Source organism: Ascaphus truei, chromosome 7 (genome assembly GCF_040206685.1).
Source record: "Ascaphus truei isolate aAscTru1 chromosome 7, aAscTru1.hap1, whole genome shotgun sequence".
Taxonomy (NCBI): domain Eukaryota; kingdom Metazoa; phylum Chordata; class Amphibia; order Anura; family Ascaphidae; genus Ascaphus; species Ascaphus truei.
In genome coordinates this window covers 96,473,709-96,496,693 of record NC_134489.1, presented here as the reverse complement: position 1 = coordinate 96,496,693, position 22,985 = coordinate 96,473,709, and the positions used below count along the sequence as shown (strand labels likewise).

The 22,985-nt window shown below is 43.4% G+C and overlaps 1 protein-coding gene across 4 annotated transcripts in view; it reads right to left on the bottom strand.

The window, feature by feature from the left end:
• Window positions 1–5,478: 5,478 nt before the first annotated feature.
• Window positions 5,479–22,985, bottom strand: part of DARS1 (aspartyl-tRNA synthetase 1) — a 59,989-nt gene continuing 42,482 nt past the window's right edge. For all 4 annotated transcript variants that reach the window (XM_075609494.1, XM_075609495.1, XM_075609496.1 and 1 more), the window contains 9 exons: window positions 17,337–17,448; window positions 15,965–16,099; window positions 14,113–14,260; window positions 11,168–11,314; window positions 10,622–10,664; window positions 9,430–9,510; window positions 8,491–8,602; window positions 7,594–7,665; window positions 5,479–5,926 (listed from right to left, as the gene is read on the bottom strand). In XM_075609494.1, the coding sequence (XP_075465609.1) occupies window positions 5,835–5,926; window positions 7,594–7,665; window positions 8,491–8,602; window positions 9,430–9,510; window positions 10,622–10,664; window positions 11,168–11,314; window positions 14,113–14,260; window positions 15,965–16,099; window positions 17,337–17,448 (942 nt within the window). In that variant the 3' untranslated portion in view covers window positions 5,479–5,834. The remainder of the gene's footprint in view (window positions 5,927–7,593; window positions 7,666–8,490; window positions 8,603–9,429; window positions 9,511–10,621; window positions 10,665–11,167; window positions 11,315–14,112; window positions 14,261–15,964; window positions 16,100–17,336; window positions 17,449–22,985) is intronic.

Below are 22,985 nucleotides of genomic sequence, written 5' to 3'. Positions count from 1 at the left end.
CTGGAATGCCCTTCCCCTCAATATCCGACTAGTACCCTCTCTCCACCTTTCAGACCTATCTAAAAACGCACCTCTTTAATGAAGCATATGGGTAGCTCCGCTGGCTGATACTACACATCTCATACGCACAACTTCCCCTGAGGAAGACGGACAGTTGAAACGCGTAGGGCGGAGTCGTGCCATACTAAGACTTTGCGGGGGCATTCATTTACAGCCTGTGGACTACACTATTCAGCCAAGTGACTGCCTAAACAGCCGTGCAGCAGGATCTGAAGCTGTTTTTGAGAGTGTTATCGGCTTGTTGTGACCCCGGGGGTCTGGATACCTACCACAAAGACACTTATGTACGTGCATTTCTTTGTGTTTTATATATTGAAAGCAATTTTACACTATATTTGCGTTCACTTTTTTTGCATGTGGGGTTTCCTTCCCTCTATCTCTTTTATGGATCATCTGAGACATTACCTGTGATGGTGTGCAGTACTTACCTGGACGACTCCAGAATTGGTTACTCTTTAATACCCATCTGCCTGTTTATCATGTGAAATACGCAAGTGTAAAATTCAAAGATTATTTCACATTGTGTTATTTTGATATACAGTGTTGCACTATATTTTGTTGTATATTTCTTTACATATCCTGGATGGAATTTGTGCATCTATCGTTCTTTCGTCCTATTATCTAAAGCAGCAATCCCCACTGAGCACATTATTATTATTATTATGTACTTTATAAGATCAATACTTGACCTTTCCAAGGCTGTTTTTTTTTTTTTTTTTTTTTTTTTTTTTAACCCAATGCTCTATTCAGGAGATATAAGCTTTGAAATATTAAGTGTCCGGGAGGTTAAAATGACGCCCAGTGCAGTAAGAGGTTACCGCCCTTGACGTTCTATTAGTATGAGCTGTAATCTTGCAAAGACATGGTACCTCCTTAATCGTTTAACTACTAGCAACCTTAACTTCAAAAGACATCCAGTGAAGCAACGTGAACCCGTCTTTGTCATTCTGCACACATCATTTTAACTTTGACTTTGCAAAATCCCGACAGTCCCAAGTTAGAAGGCAGAAAGCTGAAACTTCAGGGAGCCGAGCTGGCCAGGTGACATTGAAAAGCAAGCTCATAAATCCACACTATCTGGGGACTGCATGGCTCTGGGAGCACGAGTTATTTACTCCAAATAAAACGGATGTTGACGGCCAACTTTCAGGTGCTGCAAGATATCACACTAACTGGCATGTGCTTTCATTTTCCCGGGCTGGGAAATATTACTGTATTGTGAGCGTGACATGACTGCTAGGCGTCTTTGATTGATGGCATTTTGGCAGTTTTGGACGTTTCGGACTCCTTGTTCCAGCCTTTTACCTTGTGCTTGAAGATAAACCAACAGTTTATGCTTTCAGCACATTTTAGTGACATTTTATTTATTTATTTATAAAATGTGTTACCAGGAAGTAATACATTGAGTGTTACCTCTCGTTTTCAAGTATGTCCTGGGCACAGAGTTAAGATGACAAATAATACATGGTTACAAATACATAGTTGCATAACTGAACAGGGTATTAGTTATATACAAGACATTGCGTGCACAGTTAGAGATAATATATATTATGGGCGTATGAAACAGTTACAGACCAGATTAAAATGCGTGGCAGCCTTAGTTTTGAAAGAACTTAAACTGGTGGTGGGTGTGCAAGGATGCTGCCAGTCGTGTAACATTTTTTGCCATTGGCTTCACCATCCACATTGGCACTAGTTGATCAAATGCAGTTCAATAAAAAGACCAACTTTAAATCAGCAACCTGGCCAAATTCTGTAAATTAAAAAAAAAAAATACAACTTGGGTGTTTTGAGTGTTTGTAGCTTTTAAAAAAATAAAATTTTGTGTGTATCTTCCCTGCCATCTTGGATATAGCGTTTACTGGTTCGTATTTAACAGGGGAGGCCAGCTCCAGTCAGCAAGTGCTACCAACAGGTCAGGTTCAGTGCATCCTTGCCTCAGCAGAGGTGGCTGCCGTTTATTGAGCCACCTGTGCTGAAGCAGGCATATCCTGAAACCCTGACCTGTTGGTGGCCCTCGAGGACTGGAGTTGGCCACCCCTTGCATATAAGAATGACTAGGAACCACTAGGTTAGGGCCTTCCATCTTAATGACAGAGGGTTACCATTTGCGGATTTAATCATGCAACAAAGGTGTAGTAATTGCTTTTGCGTTACTCCTGTGGATTCAAGGCAGCAATCCGCACTGCTCATTTACCCCCCACCCCTAAAAAAAACATTGATCCTTACAAATAAAGAATTGTTCACATCAAACAAGTCCTGAGAGTGCCATCCTCCTCTTTTACTCTTCCCCCTCGGCATATATATTGTTACAGTACCTGGACTGAGTGTCGCCCCCCTGATGGTGATCCAAAGCCTGTCGGCCTCCAGGAATGCCTTTTACTGATTACCCTAGCAGACTTTATTTTTATTCTCCTGGCAAGTAATTTAGCGGTCATCTCAGATCTGGTGGTGTAATTAAAACAAAATAATATTAAGGGGGTGGGCGGGCACACAGGGCTATTTTGGGCAAAGCTCTGACATTGTGCCCAAGGTACCCGCAAAGCTTTGCCCGGAATATGAAAGGTATAACGCTGTAAATCTCAGGAGATGCAGATGCTCCTTACACCGTAGTATCAAGGGCTCAGTGTGACAGATGTTGACACATTTTCAGTCCATTTAAAACATGAAAAGGGACATTTAAAAAAAAAAAAAAAAAAAACATTCCACCTGCAGCTTGTGGAAAACAGTTGTCACGGCTTATTTGGCTAACCCGGTAAAGCCCTCTATTTGAAAGTACTTTGAAGTGATTATTAATCCATAACTAGTGGAATTCAGATAGATGTAATAAGGGATTTACTATTGTTTATGCCAACCCATAAATCACATTGTTTTCTGGCACAGGACTAGTGCCGTTACTTGACTTTTAACCGACGTGTGCTTAAAATGTGTTATAGAACCTGTCACAACAGTTGAATATCAGCGAGCACTAAGACGTAGGTTTTTCCCACAAAGGAATTGCTGCAGTTTGCAGTCACGACTCTTTGCAGAAATATGAAGTGTCTGGAGAGCTCAGTTTTAGAGGTGCAACCCTAATTTGAACAGTACAAATCTCCAAAGCAATGTGTATCTGCAGGTCAGTGGAACCCAACTTATTTATACTTAAAAAAAAAAATCTAAATTAATCATAAACCAATTTATATAAAAGTATACCCCACTATAAAAATAATTATGAAAATACAACCACGTCTCAGCAGCATAATTGCTTTACATTGAGATGATGAACCTGCACATTCTCTGCCTCAGAATGGGATTAAGATGAACTCCTGCCTTAACGTTTAGATGCATCAGCAAATTCTCACGTTTATGGAAATATGCACATCGTTGGCATGTCAACGCACTGGCAAAGTAGCACAAGGTGATTGGCACGAGGCATTTTACAATGTCTGTGTGGAACATTGGGGCTTTGATGGGTTAGCCTGCAACAGGACCTTTTTGGGGGGCAGTGTGTGTGCCTCTACATATCTATATTACGTTACTTCAGGGACTTTGCAATCCAATCAGACTTAATTAAAGCCCCAACAGGGTTGGATGATCGTTGTGCTTCACAATATTGTTGCTTATTTGCTTTGTTCACTCACTCAAGTGAGAAACTCAATGACACGGCTAATAAACCTTCACTTTGGCAATAGAACGGCACTGCCCTTATTAGGGAATGAGGCAAGCGTTATACTGTCAGAGAACGGAGAGACGGAACATTATAGCACGGGTCTAATGTACTAATGCGGATTCTACAGCTGCAAGGAGTCTCGTACTGTGGGCTTAAACACAAGTGTATAGATGGAAGTAGTATCTTTATAGATGACAGAATACTCACATACCCAGAAGACAAGGAATCCCTCTGTGTGAACTTAAATTGCTTATTAACGTGCTTTGCAATTTACTGCATCTCAGTGACTGCGGGTTGCTGTGTTTTTCTCTTATTTAAAAAACGACATTAACAGCTCTTATGGCGACAGCTTCATTTCATCTGATGTTATCTCCCACTTGTTAGGGATGTTTATTGAGACTTCCAGCCTTTATATTAGGCTCATTATCGCTGATTGTTCTTCTATTTGACCCAATAACTTATGGTCTGTAGTCAAGTGCTGAAACAGCTGTCACCGCAGAAATTGGAAGCAACAGGTGGCTTTTCCCAGTCTATCTATGTCAGGCCTGCACAACACGCGGCCCGCAGGCCGCATGCGGCCTGCCGGCACTCACTGTGCGGCCCGTGGCGGCAGCTGTCCCCCTCCTCCTCCCTCCCGAGTCCGCTCTCCCTCTCCGCCACGAGCCGAGCCCGCTCTCCCCCTCCTCCCCCTCAGCCCGCTCTCAAGACTGCACGCTCTAGCAGTGCAGCACTTCCGGTGATCTGCCGCCGTGATCTGAGGTGTAGGGGCTGAGGGGTAAGGAGGTGCAGGGGGGTGAGGTGCAGGGGGGGTGAGGTTAGGTGCAGTGGGGTGAGGTTAGGTGCAGTGGGGGGGGGGGGTGAGGTGCAGTGGGGGGGGGGGGGTGAGGTGCAGGGGGAGGGGGGTGAGGTGCAGGGGGAGGGGGATGAGGTGCAGGGGGAGGGGGATGAGGTGCTTGAGGGGTGATGTGCATGAGGGGTGATGTGCATGAGGGGTGATGTGCATGAGGGGTGATGTGAGGTGCAGGGGGGTGATGTGAGGTGCAGGGGGGTGATGTGAGGTGCAGGGTGTGATGTGAGGTGCAGGGTGTGATGTGAGGTGCAGGGGGGTGATGTGCAGGAGGGTGAGGTGCAGGGGAGTGATGTGAGGTACAGGGGGATGATGTGGTGAGGTGCAGGGGGGTGATGTGGTGAGGTGCAGGGGGGTGATGTGGTGAGGTGCAGGGGGGTGATGTGAGATGAAGGGGGGGTGGAATGTGTGTGGTCTGCAGGGGGGTATTGTGTGTGATGTGGAGGGTGAGTATTGTGTATGGGTGAGGGGAAGAGATGGGGGTGTGAGAGAGGGGGAGTCACAAACGTTGATGATGAGGGGTGCAGGGGGAGATATGAGGATGAGGGGTGCTGGGGGAGATATATGAAGATGATGAGGAGTGCTGGGGGAGATATGAGAATGAAGATGATGAGGGGTGCTGGGGGGATATGAGGATGAGGGGTGCTGGGGGAGATATGAGGATGAGGGGTGCTGGGGGAGATATGAGGATGATGAGGGGTGTTGGGAGAGATTGAGGGGTGCTGGAGATATGAGGATGATGATGAGAGGTGCTGGGGGAGATATGATGATGATGATGATGATGATGATGATGATTTTACCCGTGCGGCCCGAATCTGTATTCCTTGGAGCAGTTCGGCCTTTCTCACTTGACAAGTTGTGCAGGCCTGATCTAGGTAATGAAATGTACTATGCTTACTTAACCAAAATAAAGATACATATGTGCATAATGTAATGCTAATCTTTATTCAGTACTTTAATACAACCTGAACTTGTCTCATTACAACTCACTTGGTATTCTTTCTGATTAGGTTTTTGCACTATTAGAATGCAACACATTTTATAGTAGAACAGATGATTAGCTTTTTATCCTTCGATGCTTCTTTACACACCATTAAAATCTTGTTTTTATTTGAAAACAATGTTAAAATCTACTATACCAAGTGATGTTATTATTTTGTTTTCGTACAACAATGTATTAAGCTGTTGTTGTTAATATTGTGGCACTTGAATCCATTATGATGCATATTATAGTGCTGATCAGTAGCAGGTGACTTCAGATTGGGGCCATCGGATTTCTTATGGTGTCAGTCTCTTAGGGTCACGCGGGAACATGGAGGTCTGACGTACATTGTGCAACCCAAGGTACAGCATGGTTACCCGCTCCAAACCTGGAATACAAGTAAACAGTTAGCAGATCACATTGATGTTGCTCATAATGTCAACAGAGAGGGGGGGGGGGGGGGTAAAAGAAGAGATGGCAGTGCACGGCAAAATAATGGTAACTGGTAATAATAGCTGGACAAAAAAAAAAACTTAGAATTTTTTATATTGAAGTTGAAGAAAAATCACATCATTCCAGCAGTCATCCTCTGGCGTGTTCCATACCGCATGAGCACTTTATCAAAGAGTGACTGCAGGGAGACAGGAGGATTCTTTTGTAGCGGCTTCCGGTAAATAATTGAATACAGGTGTATCTAGGTAAGTGCAGACCTCACCTGTAAAACATGGCAATTGGCCCCAAACAATAGAAAGGAAGCCGCTATTCTGTGATACCTCCTGAAGCCTAGTATGAACATAGACAAAACTGCATCGTATTTGTTACATTGTAAAACAAAAGATTTGTATATGCAACAATAAGTAACAAATATAACACATATCCACTGCCAAAGAGAAACCTATTTAAAAAAAACCAACAAGGTAATGTGTTAAAATAAATAAAAACAAATTGCTACTGGAAACCTGTGAGATAATGAAATAGGAGCGGAATCATATATAAGAACTACAATGTTATTGAATTGATAGTGTCAACATGGCTATTTAATGCATGTAGTCGCCTCCACTGTCCCCAACTGTCAGACCCATCACCATGCCACCAACAAGACTAAATCCAGAGACCTGACCCAACCCCTGCCCTCCAACCAAGCTCTCAATGCACCTAACCCATAGCCCAACCATAATGTCCCGTCCCCCATCCATCCAACCAAACAAGCTCTCAATGCACCTAACCCATAGCCCAACCATAATGTCCCGTCCCCCATCCATCCAACCAAACAAGCTCTCAATGCACCTAACCCATAGCCCAACCATAATGTTCCCTCCCCTGCCCACCAAGCAAGCAAGCTCTGAATGCGCCCAACCATAATGTTCCCCCCCATCCACCAACCAAGCAAGCGCTCAATGCACCTAACCCATAGCCCAACCATAATGTCCCGTCCCCATCCATCCAACCAAACAAGCTCTCAATGCACCTAACCCATAGCCCAACCATAATGTTCCCTCCCCTGCCCACCAACCAAGCAAGCTCTGAATGCGCCTAATCATAATGTTCCCCCCATCCACCTACCAAGCAATCGCTCAATGCACCTACCCATAATGTTCCCTCCCTTGTCCACCAACCAAGCAAGCTCTCAATGCACTAGACCATAACCCAACCATAATGTACCCACCACAAAGATATCCAACCAATGACTTCTATGCCCATCACATGAAACGTTCCCTATGTAACCCCACCATTGTTTTACGAAGTAGTATACAGCGCCCCGAATAAGGGCGCTATATAAATGTTATAAATAAATCTTTTGGAACCCGCAATAAAAATGAACATGTCGCAGTATAAAACTATAATAAGTAGGGTTTCTCTTGTGACATTAGTGACTCCAAAAAGCATAATTTGGAAAACTGACATTGCTATTCACGACTGCAATCGATGCCCAACTTTATAAAAACATCTGCTGGGGAATCCCTCTTATTCTTTACTTATTGGTGTTAGAAACACACACACACACATAATGACTATTAAATGTATTTTTTAGCCTAATGTAGGAGGAAAACGTACCTATCCCACCGCCTGCATGAGGAGGAGCTCCGAAACGGAACGAGTCTATGTAAGCCTTGATTTTTTCCAAGTCTAAAAAAAATAAAGTTTAAACGTTCATCAAAACATTCATTTTACCTTTCAAAATATGAAGCGTGATGCGTTATGACGAATATCATTGTACCGACCCAAAATTAAATGCACCCGTTTTCTTAAACTTTTTTGAAGCATGAGACTTCACTTGATGTCAGGAGCCGGTACGTATTTAGCATATTTCTTTGTTTACCCCAAGTTTAGAAATATTTGGGTGTATTAGCCTCCATCACCTCTGCTGGGAGAAGGTTTCATGAATTAACCACCCTTTCAGTGAGGAAGGTCATTCTCATTTTTCCCATAAGCCTTCAGTGCATGAACTTGTTCAAGCATTCATCTCCTTTGCCCCCTTCAAGTCTAGGAAGTTAAAGCACGAGACGCATTCTTATCACATAGGAAGTGGGCACTGCCATCCATATCACCATATAGCAGGGGTTCTCAACTCCAGTCCTCAACACCCCACCTAATAGTTTAGGTTTTTAGGATATCTCTGCTTCAGCACAGGTGTCTCAATCAGTGGCTCAGTCTTTGACCACGGATTGAGTCACCTGTGCTTAAGCAGAAATAACCTGACCTGCTGCGGGGGAAGGGGGGGGTGGCAGGGTGTTGAGGACTGGATTGGAGAACCCCACCTTATGGTACAGAGAAAGTCTGGCAGTCATATCTCAGCTTTGCCTATGGCAAATTGTGTCACTGTAGGTCCGATTGATTGTATCCGAATGTATACGGATCAGCCTTTCGTGTTTTCTTTGCAGAACCCCTCTGGAAGTGGAAGAGTTAATGGAAGATGGGTCGAGCCTTGAAGGATTGATGATATTTGCTTACCAATGCCATGGTGCTGGGCTCTTTCGGTTAGCAGCTGAGCGTCATGCACTCTCTGGGCCCCAGACAAGATTTCTTCTCCCCTCATAAACATATCATAGGAGTTAGAGTATTTCTAGACGGAAACAGGAACATTGAGTTATTCACCATGGCCCGTGGAAGCTGTACCTTGCACAAAGTAATGGGAGATCCCACAGGGCATCCTTAAACAAGGCTATATTTTATCAAACAAGGCATGTTCTATTAAATAGCAGAATAAAATATACAGAGGGCGGTTAATGATCCTGAACATGGAGATTAAACTATGTATTACACTGGTGGTCGTGCACATAGCTATGCAAATCTCTACCCAATGCCTGCATTGCTGGAAAAGAAGTGGTCCCGTGGCAGTGACACTGAGGAACTAGTCCAAATCCCAGCGCCTGCAATCCACCCGGTTTTGATTTTCATACCTGAACCTGTGTGCTTGACAGAACATACTTACACCACTCTTGCCCCCGGGGCAGAACTCTTCTTCAGGATGTGACCAGGAGTGGCCAACTCCAGTCCTCAAGGGCCAGCAACAGGTCAGGTTTTAAAGGATATCCTGGCTTCAGCACAGGTGGCTCAATCAGTGGCTCAGTGCTGAAGCAGGGATATCATGAAAACGTACCTGTTGGTGGCACTTGAGGTCTAGAGCTGGCCACCCCTGTGGTAACTGTTTCACAGCATACTGAAGAGGGTCAGAGTCTAAAGTTGGGTCTTCTTTTTACTTTTTATTTCAAAACTTGCACACACCTGGTTTAGAGTCACAGGGGGCAGACGCAACACCCTCCGATAAAATAAAAAATATCAGGTCTCCGAGTTGAACTTAAATAGACTTTTATGTTGATGTTTTACTCCCGATCGTGATGTTTAGTCCTAGGACTCACACATTTTCAGCACGCAGAGCGCTGTACTCACAGGGTTTTGCGGATCAGGCATTGTATAGAAGGGTCTCACTGCCAGAGGATACTTATCAAGAATATAGAAGTCTGTATCATACTGAAAAAAAGAATAGAAATCATTAGAATAGGAAGTCGGCTATATGCAAATCTGCCTCATCATTTTTACAGTCTCTTGTATCATGTACCCAGTGCTTCTTGCCAATGGCAAACATTAGAAGTGCGTCTCGCATTCGCGTTAGAAGTGCGTCTCGCATTCGCGTTAGAAGTGCGTCTCGCATTCGCATTAGAAGTGCACCTCACGTTAGAAGTGCGTCTCGCATTCACGTTAGAAGTGCGTCTCGCATTCACGTTAGAAGCGCGCCTCGCATTAGAAGGGCGCCTCGCATTAGAAGGGCGCCTCGCATTAGAAGGGCGCCTCGCATTAGGAGGGCGCCTCGCATTAGGAGGGCGCCTCGCATTAGGAGGGCGCCTCGCATTAGGAGGGCGCCTCGCATTAGGAGGGCGCCTCGCATTAGGAGGGCGCCTCGCATTAGGAGGGCGCCTCGCATTAGGAGGGCGCCTCGCATTAGGAGGGCGCCTCGCATTAGGAGGGCGCCTCGCATTAGGAGGGCGCCTCGCATTAGAAGGGCGCCTCGCATTAGAAGCGCGCCTCGCATTAGAAGGGCGCCTCGCATTAGAAGGGCGCCTCGCATTAGAAGCGCGCCTCGCATTAGAAGGGCGCCTCGCATTAGAAGCGCGCCTCGCATTAGGAGGGCGCCTCGCATTAGAATCGCGCCTTGCATTAGGCCTCGGCCATGTTTAGCGCTTGCTTGCGGAAGCGCGCTGAGGCGCGCTCCCGCTCAGCACTGAGCCCCTACAGCCGCAATTAGAGCGGCTTTAGTATGGGCTCGCCTACGCTTCCGCAAGCGCGCGGAAGCGTAGGTCTTAGGGGAATTTAAAATTCCCCCGCTTGCCGGCGCGACAGGCCGGTCACGTGAGCGGTTCGCCCAATGAGGGTGAACCAGCTCCGTGACGCAATTGGCCCGCCCCCTGATGGTGCGCCGGGCAAGCAACCGCAAGGCCAGGGAAAGCGGGAAAGCCTCAGCGCGCTTCAGCACGCCAGCGGTAAGCCTGGCCGAGGCCTTAGAAGCGCGCCTCGCATTAGAAGCGCGCATGGCATTAGAAGCGCCTCCATCCTTACTGCGCTGCTTAGGAATACAAATGATTACCTTCTCTTTGACCAGGCGCCCTAGAAGCTTTTCATTAGGCGTGCTGAAACAAAAGCAAACAATGGCAATCATCAGCATGAAACTGCTCAGCTTAAAGGGGGCAGGCACACCTCTGAATGGGGAAGTGTTTGCCAATAGAGTGTGTGCTCTTCATTTATCCCACCCTGTCCTTAACAATACAGTAAGGTGGGGAGGGGGGACTGGCTGTACAAGCACTTGCTGATCACACAGTGACATCACACACAATGGAGCAGCCAGAGGATTTCAAAACCCTCCAAAGTCTCACTTCAAAACATAAATTAAAAATACTTATAGGTGACAAAAAAAAAAAAATGAATAAAAAGAAGTAACAATTGCCCATGTGAGAGCCCTTAAACAGGTCACAGGAGTTGGTTTACCTTGGTCCTAGGAGGGATTGCCCCTTGAAATGAATACAACTTTAGTGTGTGTTTGTTCTGCAGCAGTAATAAGATGAGAAAGGGGACTCTCTCAGGAAAGGGGGTGAGGGGGAGATTTGGAGAGGATGGACAGCAGCAAAGTGAATACCTCAGGTCTTCTTCGTCTCCCATCTCCACGCCGGCCTCGTGCAGCATGGCGAGACCCTCGCGGTACTCCAGGTGCAGGGTGGGCTCCAGGAACTTGAATGGCTCGCAAGGAAACTGCTTGCAGACCGTCTGAATTTCTGTTTGAAACCTGAGGGGGGGTGGGGGAGGGGGGGTGGGGGAGGGGGAGTGGGGGAGGGGGGGAGGGGGAGTGGAGGAGAGAATAAAAAAGTCAATATTTACATTTTTAGAGACCCAACTAAACATATCACATCAGAAATAATTCAGTCATGTATTTCATTGTTGTATTTTTGTCATATAGCCAAGTACGTTGTGTCGTCTTTAATGAAATTGCTTGTGTGTTATAGTGTGTGCAGAGCTTTCTAAGCATTACCGGTCTCTCCCTTAAATATACAGTATGCATGCAGAGGGGGGCCAGCACATACTAAAACTGGGGAGGCCAACTCCAGCCCTCAAGGGCCACCAACAGGTCAGGTTTTCAAGATATCCCTACTTCAGCAAAGGTGGCTCAAGTAGTGGCTCAGGCATTAACTGAACCACCTGTGCTGAAGCAGGGATATCCTGAAAACCTGACCTGTGGGTGACCCTTAATGACTGGAGTAGGCCACCCCTGTGCTAAAACAATGATGGAGACTTTCTTATTGACCCATTATTCCATTAAACTCTACAGGAACCAGCAAAGGCATTTAAGACCCCTATGGCAGAGATGTTAAAAGCCACAAAATCCTATGAAAGGCATAGGAAACATGTCAAAAAGATATCGATATGAATTGATGCTCAAAACACATGTTAAACCTTTCACTGCCAGAGGAAAGTGTTGCGTACATAGCTACAATTGATTTTACCCAATATCCCAACATAAAAATGCCTCACAGACAGCCAACAGATTGATCCCCTAGAGGGAGCTGTTGCAATTCTTTTGAATCAACACAACAGCAAGTAATAGAAACCAGATGAGCAGGTGCTGCAAACTGCATAGACCAGGAGAGGCCTCGTCCAGTCCTCTAGGCGGGCAGGGGTGCGCAAACTGGGGGTGGGGTGGGGGGTGGGGTGGCGCGGGCGGTTGCAGAGGCCCCACGCTCTTCCCCAAGGCATTACATTTAAATGCTGAGGGATGGCGTGAGGCCTCTGGAACCTCAACTTGCCGTGATTCAGCCGGCGTCCTGAAGCGTCTCCGTCGCAACGCGGCGTCATTTGGGGTTATGCGGCATAACGTCACAAGGTCATTGCCGTAGCAACGTGACGTCAAATGATGCCGCACATCATTTGACGCCGCACTGAGCGAAGGGGTGGGGGGAGGGGGGCGAGCACCGGGGGACACAAGGAAGGGGGCGCAGGAGCAAAGGTTTGCGCACCCCTGCTCTAGGGCCATTAACAGATCAGGGTTTAAGCATATCCTTGCTTCAGCACAGGTGGCTCAATCAGTGGCTCAGATTGAGCCACCCGTGCTGAAGCAGGGATTTCTTTACAACCGGACCTGTTGGTGGCCCTTGAGGGCTGGAGTTGGTCACCCCTGGCTTAGACAAATTCATTTTTTTTAAAACAATATTTTTATTTTTAAACCCGATTTAAACCCGTCACATTACTTTATTTGAAAATCCAGTCTACTTAAGAGTCACAATGGCCTAAACATGGCCAATAAAATCCCTGAGCTGCTACATCACGCTGTTTGAGGCTCACACAAGCATTTCCTCCGTGCAAATAACCGTGCCAATTTCTCAGGGGGTTATGTTGTAAAGTGCGCTAGAAACGCACAAACCTCCCAATCGTGTGGCTCCAGCACATTTTAAAGCGTAACTCCCGTAGTGCATTTTTAACCTTCTGTGGTACACGTCACATTCTTATTGTGGGGCACCCTAAATCGACCTATTTTATGTACATAAAAACTGTATCGCAGTAGTACGTTTTAGTATCATTTGTTAGAAGTTTAGTTTTTTTAATGTTATATGTAATTTATCATATTCCGCTTTCTAACCTTCTTAAGGCTTTTACATGTAAAAAAAAAAAAAAAAAAAATTGAAAATACGGTGTGTGACAAATATCAGCCACACCACGTTATTTTAGATGGAGCCCACTTACAGAACCCCCCGCGACCCATCAGGCTGCCAGTCAGTGTCACAGTGAATACCAATAATCTAGGCCAGGGGTGCTCATCTCCAGTCCTCAAGCCCCCCCCAAACAGGTCAGGGTTTTTAGGATATCCCTGCTTCAGCACAGATGGCTCAATCTGTCCCTGATTCAGCATAGGTGGCTCAATCAGAGGCTCCGTCTTCAACTCAGCCACTGATTGAGCCACCCGTGCTGAAGCTGGGATATCATTATAACCTGACCTGTTAGGGGGGGCTTGAGGACTGGGAGTTGAGCACCGCTGAACTAGACTCAGATTAAGCACAGAGCAAGGCATGATTAGATTGAGTCTAGTTAAATCACGTATCCATGTAACCGCTCTGCAATTTGTTAAATGTGTTTCCTAATAGAGCCCTGTGTTGCCAGCGATCCCTGCAATGCAGTTCTCTCAGTATCTTTAACCCCTTGCTTTGCTGGAGCCTCTGGTGGCATGGATGCGCTTAATATTAAGCTAGTCCTCCCCAGTCATTAAATGGCAGGGGCATGTCATAATGGGCCCATGAACATTACGACTGTCTAATACGACTGCGAAAAACCCCATTCCCAAGTGATCGATGTGTCCAATTTGAATAGGTTCCCCCGTGAATGAACAGCTGTCTAAAAGTTGGGGATTTTATGCCAGTACAGACTGCAGTCACCACAGGGGCTTATTCTATAAAATTCCAAAGCGCCGATACGCACGGAAAGCCCCATTGTTGCAATATGGGGGCTTTCCGTGCAGGCCATGCTGATCAGCACTTTCAGAGCTTGCAGAATAAACGCCAAGGAGTCTTACACAATAGACTCGGACATCGACATTACCTCGCTTGCAGTCCTTTGAATATCTGAACCATGGTGTCTGCAATCACACCCACCACCTCGTGGTAGTGGTAATTGAAAGCCATTTCAATATCCAGACCAACAAACTCTGTCAGGTGACGATGGGTGTTGGAGTCTTCTGCGCGGAACACTAGAAAACACACATGGAATCAGCGACCACGAACCCATAAGCCCCAATGTAGGTAGCCCTAGAACTTTCATTGGCTAAACCAGTCTGAACATTACCAGGAGGGACCACCACAAAACAGCCGATTTAAATAAATAACCCAGTAAAAGCAGAGAGATATTTCATGCATTGTTACAAACTCCCAAGCACGGGAAAGAAATCTCGCTGCAAACTCCCCGTCAGCGCAATGTGTTCACTTTTACATTCAAATATTAATGGCCTGACACCAAGTTTGAGAACAGAAAGGCCAATAGCAAAAACTGTACCTGGAACCCCTTCCCACTGCCCCTAACCCCACCTTTTACCCCACAAAAAGTACCTTCCTAAAACATGTTTCCAGGGATTCTCCTCCTCCGCCCCCACAATGTTGTTATATAAGGTTAAGTGAACCTAAATGAAGGTTATCGTTCTAGGTATTGTACAGTGTGCACCCCGTCCCGTCTTCGTTCTGCCCCCCCCGCTCCCCCATCACCTTTGTTTTTGAATAATGCTAAATAAATTGATAAAGATCTATAGATATATCTATCCATATATTTGGCTTTTCAAGCCGATTGGGTGGAGAGTCATCGGCGTAAAACATGTGAATGTCATCTCAATGGAGGGTGAGGGTTCTTGTTATCGAGACACTATTGGCAAGCTTGTTAATCTTAAAGCACCTCAGTATGCGAGTTAGATTGTAAGCTCTTCTGGGGTGTATAGAACACAATTCAGTCTATTGTTACTATTATTACTATGATACATATACAAAGTTATTAAAGTTATTAAAGTTCAACTGCACCATCTCACATTTTAGGACTAAACACCAACATGAAAATGCCCAAACCTAACATATGAATAGGACAATCATTTCATCTGTGTTTGCATGCGAGTCTCCTAACTCCATTGAACTTGAGGGTATTGCAGTTTAAAGAAAGCTGCATCTTGCCAGACTTGGAATATTATTGCTGCATGACCTAAGTGCTTACAACAAATGGGCTTGCTGAAATGTAGCTTGATGAACTGTCATGTTGTGCTCTTTGCACCATCAATTGAAGGCTTTAAATGCCAAGTGCAGGCTGGGCAGTCTTGCGAGCCTGCAAACCCCTGCTACCTGCATTATTTCATACAACTCACGCATCCCTTCAAAGAAGCAGCACTGCTTAGCAAGATATATTGGAAATGCTATAGCTGGTCTTTAAAAATGTATAATGTATTAAATGGCTTCTAAAATATAAACCTAAAAATGTCTAGTCTACACAGCCTAACAGCAAATGTGTAAGAGTTTAGAGGGGTAATTGATCAGTTTATAGTTGTGACAACGGTATCGTTTTCAGTCTCCAGTTCAAAAGTTATATGTATATAAAGGTATGCACCCCAAACATGGAGTCTGCACAGCACTCACACACGGTGTCCGAGTAACAATCTCAAGCCAATCTACAAAACGCACTGTGGCAGCCATCTGTAGTGAGCTCCAATATATCACTTTATTTGTGTTGCACTCAGAAATCGATGACTACAGGATACTTGCACAATGATGCAAGAGGGCACTAAAGGTGTTCAGGGCTTCTGAATACACTTCGCCTAACCAGTGGTCACCGGTATCCACATTGAAGATGGTCACGCTAGGCTCATGGCTTCGGAGCTGCCAAGCTCATAGCATTTCACCGGGCAAACACCGTTATTTCTTACCCGGCCCGATGCAGAACACCTTCTCAAAGTCAGCACAGATACACATCTGCTTGTAGAGCTGAGGGGACTGAGCCAAAAAGGCACTGGTTTTAAAGTAGGATACGGTGAACACATTGGCTCCTCCTTCGCTGGCAGCTGGAACAAGAAGATAACAAATTGTTAGATCGAACCTAGTTTTACAATAAAGCATTAATTCATCTAAATATCTCAACTCAGGTGTACCCTGGGTCCCATTAAAGAGAAAAACGTAGCCTTATATGTGCACAGATTGAACAAGTCAGAGTAAACAATTATAGAAGGAGCCAGCAGGTTATACTTCATGCCCTCTTCACCTGTTCTCTGGGTTATTAGTTAACAAATTATTATTACCACTAATGATGCTAATCAGAGCAAAAAGACCACCTTAAAAATGTTACGTAGTCGAGGCTTATTACCAGCCATTCACACTTGGGGTGTGGAAGTATTTGCAAGTTCCCATCACAACTAAAGTACCCTATGAAAGAGAACAGAACAAGGATACCCAGACTTCACGTAGCCAACCCGAATATTGTCACTGTTTCAGTTTATATACTCACTCCTTCTGCAACGAACGTGCTATGAGAAGCTACACAAACACGGACGTGATCAGAATGATTACGCCCGATTTTCTATACAGTAGTTGTGTCCTTGAGGTTTAAAAGTGCTGTGTGTTTTCAACATACTGTACGGTCACAAAGCTTTTAATCAGATTGGAAGGTTTAAGAAATAAATTATATGGTTACTATACACCAACTTGTCTGGCTGCTCTGCTGGATTTTTTTTACTAGTAGCCAATGGCAACCTAACTCAAGAAATGTTTAGCAAAAGTGCACAGGGAAAACGTACATAAGGAATAAAATGCATTTTTATTTTTTTAAGCTTCCCCTTTTATTATAATCTAGCAATATCACAGATCTCTCTGCTCCAGTTTCACCCGGGTTCATCAAAAAGCAGTAGTCAAGGATACCAAAAAGGAAAAAGTCAAAACGATCAAGTGAAAGTTATTTTAATGACTTAAAGAAGTCACAGCAGTATCTATGAATGCGGCCAGCACTTCTTTAAGTCACTAAAAGGACTTTCACTTGATCCTTTTGACTTTTTGGTATCCTTGACTACTGCTTTTTGATTACCCCTTTAACCTGACAAGATATTCCTCTTTTTTGTCTCCAATTGTACAATTCTTGAGTTTCTAGACCCTTTTTGGGGTCATCCCAAGTTGCTGGCATTGGACTACTTTTTTTGCGAGCACACTGGTTCAAAATGTATTTCAATTCGCTGTTCCAAGCATTTTGTAGGCCGTCAAATGGACATATTCCAAAATACCCTTTAAAATACATGGAAAAAAAAAACATACCAGAAATTATTTTGGGAGTCTGGATTTCCACAAACCCTTTTTGAGTAAGAGTTTCACGAAAGAGCTGACAGATACCAGACTGGAGACCGAACACAGCTTGACTGGTGGATGTCTGCAAAGAGAATATTTCAGTCAAGACACAGCTAGTATAATAACTGCCCAGATACATCAGCAAGACGCAGGTAGTATAATAAAGAGCCAGATACATCAGCAAGACGCAGGTAGTATAATAACTGTCCAGATACATCAGCAAGATGCAGGTAGAATAATAAGGGTCAGATACATCAGCAAGACGCAGCTAGTATAATAACTGTCCAGATACATCAGCAAGACGCAGGTAGTATAATAACTGTCCAGATACATCAGCAAGACACAGGTAGTATAATAACGGGTCAGATACATCAGCAAGGCACAAAGGTATAACATACTGCTGGTAACATTTAAAACTAGTGAAAAGCTCTTGTTGCAAATTATTTTTGCAGCCCTCGGGGTACTTTTTTTTAAAAATATGACAACGTTCTAATTATACATATATACCAGAGTAGCCTGTACTGCACTTCTGCAGGGGCCCTATTTGGTCATTCCAATGAGCATTAATCCATTGTATGTTACAGCTTTTATATCTGTACAACACAAGTATAGAGGGTTTTATTGTGACAACCCACAACAAGGATGTAAGACTTGACTTATTTCAGCAAAACATCAAATTAACACTTTCCCCATTATTTTAAAATGTGAAATTTTAAGCCTAGAAGCCTTTAAAGCTGCAGTTCAGTCTTCTTTTTTTTTTGTTTAATTCAATAGTTTCATGTGGGCAATCTCTAATTACCTAAAGAACTGTATAGCTGCCAGTCAATTCGTTCTCCATGTATTGATCGGCGAAATTTGGCGACATCTTTAGATATGGCATATGTTTTTCATCTGCTTCTGTCAGTCAGTGGAAGCTCATGAATATTCATGAGAACTCCTGCACTGACATTTTCAAGCGGGAGGGCAGGGCTGACAAAGGGGTGTGCCAGGGCTTGTGACAGGACATGAAGGGGCGGTGCCTTAGTAAATGCTTGTTAAAATAGAATACAAGAAAATTGGTCTTTCAAAGTTGTTTTTTTTAAAACAGAAAATGCTAAAAGTATTTTTTCTTACTACAGAACTGATTTATTAAAAAAAAACACATACAGGATATTGACTGAACTGCAGCTTTAAAAAGGCCCAACAACAAACGCACAGAAAACACAACACATATGATTTTAGTTAGGAGCTACCTAAAAGCTCACGCCAAGAGCAGGAAAAAACACAACAGCAATTCCAAAGTGTGACACACACACACTTTCCCTCAGGAATTAAAAATATATATATTTTAAGCTGTAAAGCGAAGGGATTTATACCTTAAAAATTATATGTACAGCTCTGTGTACACTGTGGTGCAGATTGATTTTAAGAGATCCCTTCTTTCCATTTCTGTGGATTTTTTAAAATACAACGCTTTGTTGAAGCAGTACGATCTGTTACATCGTTACTGCCGTGTTCTGTCAGCCGCACCCTCTGGAATGCTAATGCCCAGGAGGACACAAGGACTCTGAAATCACAGCTGCGTTCATTCCGAACCCCATCAGTCTACATCTGCGTCGCCCCAAAGGCGCAAAGCTGAACGGCAGCCAAAGAGAGTGAGCCATTTGTTGGTGTTAAAATTGCTGTATTTAAATCTGAAGCACTCCAGTCCTTTTATCCCCTGCACCCAATTTTCCAACTCTGTACATGAAATGTCTGTGAATTGACTGTATAACACCGTTCATTTAATGTAACCATGTATTGTTATAACTTTGTGCCCAGGACATACTTGAAAACGAGAGGTAACTCTCACTGTATTACTTCTTGGTAAAACATTTTGTAAATAAATAAATAATAAACAGTTACATATTAGATGAGGTTGAAAAAAAAAAATATGTCCATCAAATTCAAACTATGCTAAATTTAGACGACAGATACTTATGTTTATTTACAGTATATTGATCTAGAGGAAGGCAAACAAAAAAACCCCAGGGAAATAACATCCAATGATGCATCATAAGGAAAAATAAATTCCTTCCTGACTCCAAATATTGTCAATCAGATCTCTCCCTGGATCAACATCCTTCCCATGTTTACTGATTTGGTATATCCCTGTATATACACCTTTCCTTTCTAAAAAGTTGCCCATTGTATCTGCCATCACAGTCCCCATGGGTAACGAATTCCCCATTTTAACTGCCCAGTTGGAATATTAAGGTCCAGATTCACAACAGGGTTATAAGCCTTTGTCCGCCTCAGCTTCTAGTCATATGATTGGCAGTAAAGGCATGCTAAAACTTGGCACCCTTTGTGGCTCTAGTCCCAAGAGTCCAGAAGGTCAAAATGGACATCTCCCTAGTGCAGTTTGCAGTTACCATAGTAATGCTAGTGTTTAAGAAAACAAATGATTATTAAACAAAATAAAATAAATCAATAATAGCATTAAACTTGTTAGCTTCTGGGAGGATCTTTTGAAAAAAGGTTTGCTTTTAGGTCTTATTTTGCACAGTTCCATAAAAATGATTCAAAACATCCACTGTACGTGCATTGGTTACATTACAGTCCTAAATACAGCTCAACCCCCTTATAACGCTGTGCTTGGGGCCCAAAGAATCACAATGCGTTATAAGCAGATCGCGTTAGAAATAATGTACAATCGTAGGCATTGTACAATAAAGTATTTAAGATACCAATAATCGTGTTGTAAAGTATTCATAAATACGAAAATTGGGAGCCACGCTTGCACCGCGTTATAAGTGAATTTGCGTTGTAACGGGGTTGAGCTGTATACAATAAATAAACATTTTGTTTAAAACGGGACCACTGAACTTCTGGTAAAGTTGACATATGATCAGACAGTTGGTCACACAGGTTGTTGCAAGAACCACTTTTTTTTTTTCTTTAAAACCACAATACGTCAGCGAATGTGTTTACTTCTCATTTTTCCCCCGTGGTGCCAACAACGGCTTTTGTGGTTTCTCACTCATCATGCTGCCTAGCTCCAACCATCAACTCGTCAAAACAAATGATGTAAGCTTCTGATTTTAGAAGCGCAGAAGAACCGAAATATACACTATACCAGCAATAAGTAAAAAAAATACCCAAACCCTGTCACCTGTTTTGCGACAAAGACCCGGCAACCTCAAATAAACACTGTATCGAAACCCGAGAATATGTTACATTACTTCAAGATCACCTGCTAGCGAAAAAACCCCAAAACAAAAACACCATTGCCCAACTTGTAAGGTCGTATAAAAAATTAAAATAAAATAATGCTGGACAGAAGTGGCCAGTTTTGAAAATGGGAAAAGCAGTAGAAGATTTCACCCTCGAATTAACCTTTCAATCCGAAAAGGATGATGGTGGAAAAACAAATACTACAGTTGTTTAAGGATGGACTCAACTTTGTCAGTGTGGTTTATTGTGGATCACCATTCAACTGCACGTTCAATAACCCAATCCCTTCCCTCTTACAGAAAATAACAAGCCTTAAAGAAAATGAGACCATTGGTAGTAATTAGAAGGTCTTCAAAAGTGCGGCGCAGCATTTTATTGGGAAATTTTTTGTAAAAGGTCACGCTGTCTGAAAATGAGCAAACATCCTCATCATCATCCATTTCTTAAGTAAATAGAGGCCTCAACTTAAGGGGGCATCGCAACTACTACAATTAAATACAATTATTTTGTTTCACGTGAGAAAGACAGGTAAAGACAGTATAATTATAATTATAACCAGTGGTTGACAAATCACAAAAAAATCTACTCGCCACCTAGTACCAAACGTGTGCTGCTTGGGCCAATATTTACTCGCCCGGGGGTTAAATCCACTCGCCCGGGGCGAGCAAATGTATAGGTTTGTCGAACACTGATTATAACACACCAACATATTCTGTAGCGCTGTACAATAAGGTTGAAGGATGAAATATAGTGAATAGGGCTACAATTAGGCCTAGATTTGCCAAGCGCCATTAGGCTACTGAATCCAGTCCGGGGTTTTGTTTAAAAGAGATTAAATCGCCTAAATACTTGGAAAATATTGTCAAAGTGGTCAGATTAAGCACAAACGGCACATTTGGCCTTGTTTGTAAACAGCGAAAAGAATCTGATCTTAGCAAAGCTTCTAACAACGAAATTTACATAAGCGTTACAATGAAACAGCGCACACTAATATTGATTTTTTTTTTTTTTAAAGCTCACATCTCATGGTTTGGAAAGGTTTCCTTTGCACCCATTGTTTTAACTGTGTTCACAATAAGAGGAAAAGCTACTTAAAGCAAGCGTAGCACCTTTAGGGGGGGAATTGAGAAGGAAATAACTATACATCCCCTTTCTATACACACTTAGAAGACCGAATGTATTTCTGTTACGAGTTATAAATACTGGGTAAAAACATAGGTGAAATCCAAAGAGATTTGTATATTGGAGCTTTCACACTACAGGTCACATGCATTCCAGACATGCTGCACAGACGTGGATGAAACTGGGCAGATGTTGCATGCATCAGAGCATAACAATACTTCAAAGGAATTTGCGTCCAGGAAAAATATAGGTTTATTTTGTGCAAATAATAGCAAGTGCGTTTCTTCCTGTTTACTTAGGTCCCAGCAAGGTCAGCATCCATTCCACTGGTATCACACAGTTGTGGGATCAACTTTTTGTATTTGCTTAGCAGCTGTAGATATATATTTTATTAACAATGAAAAAGGATGCTGTAAAAATATTTAGATTAAAAAAAAAAAAAAACCAGAACGGTTGCTATCGCTTTTCTTGGCACAACTAATTTAGTGACTATAGTTCAAAGGAACACCTGACATTACCCAGCACAACACATGCATTTCGTTACACGAGTCTATGAAATAGTCTTCCCAATGTTGCGTACAACCACAGAGGGATCAATGTTGCTGTAATTACCAGTTCCCAACTAAATAAATATAGTCACAAAGCTCCCCTTCCCCCCCACCTCTCTGATCTATGTAGCATAACAAAATGTGCTTTGATGCAACAGGCCAACGCTTACTGTGGAATGGGAGGGAATCCAATTTATATGTAAAACTCTGCATCTTAATAACCCTAGTTGGGGCTACTTTTGTAGGTGAACTGAATTTAAACTCCCCCTTTAGGGATCTACAAGAAAATTGATATAGTGCTTGTGGAATTAATGGAAATGGACTGGGATGCTAACTGGGAGTGAATAAATGCTTTTTCTATCACATTTGCCAATTTATTGCATCTTATATATACACATCATTTTTTTCTTACTTTTTCAGCACTCTTTTCCCTACAAAACAACCCACTAACTATAATATGTATGTTGGGAACTAGTAGGGCAATGAGCGGGTAAGGAGAATATAAATGCATAAGGTACAAAGAAAGGTGTATTTCTTTGTGGTGTCTGCTGACAAACCATTCAGCTAGGTTCACTCGTACTGCACGTGCCTTTTCATGCTTATCATCACTTTATACAATTCTGCAGACAAGGGAAAAAAATAATAACTCGAGAAAGATTACACAATTGTTGTCTGGGTGAATTGCAGCATGATGCAGGCCTTGTGATTAGGGCACTTGTGTTCAATGTAAGCCTGGCCCAATATGTAACTCTAG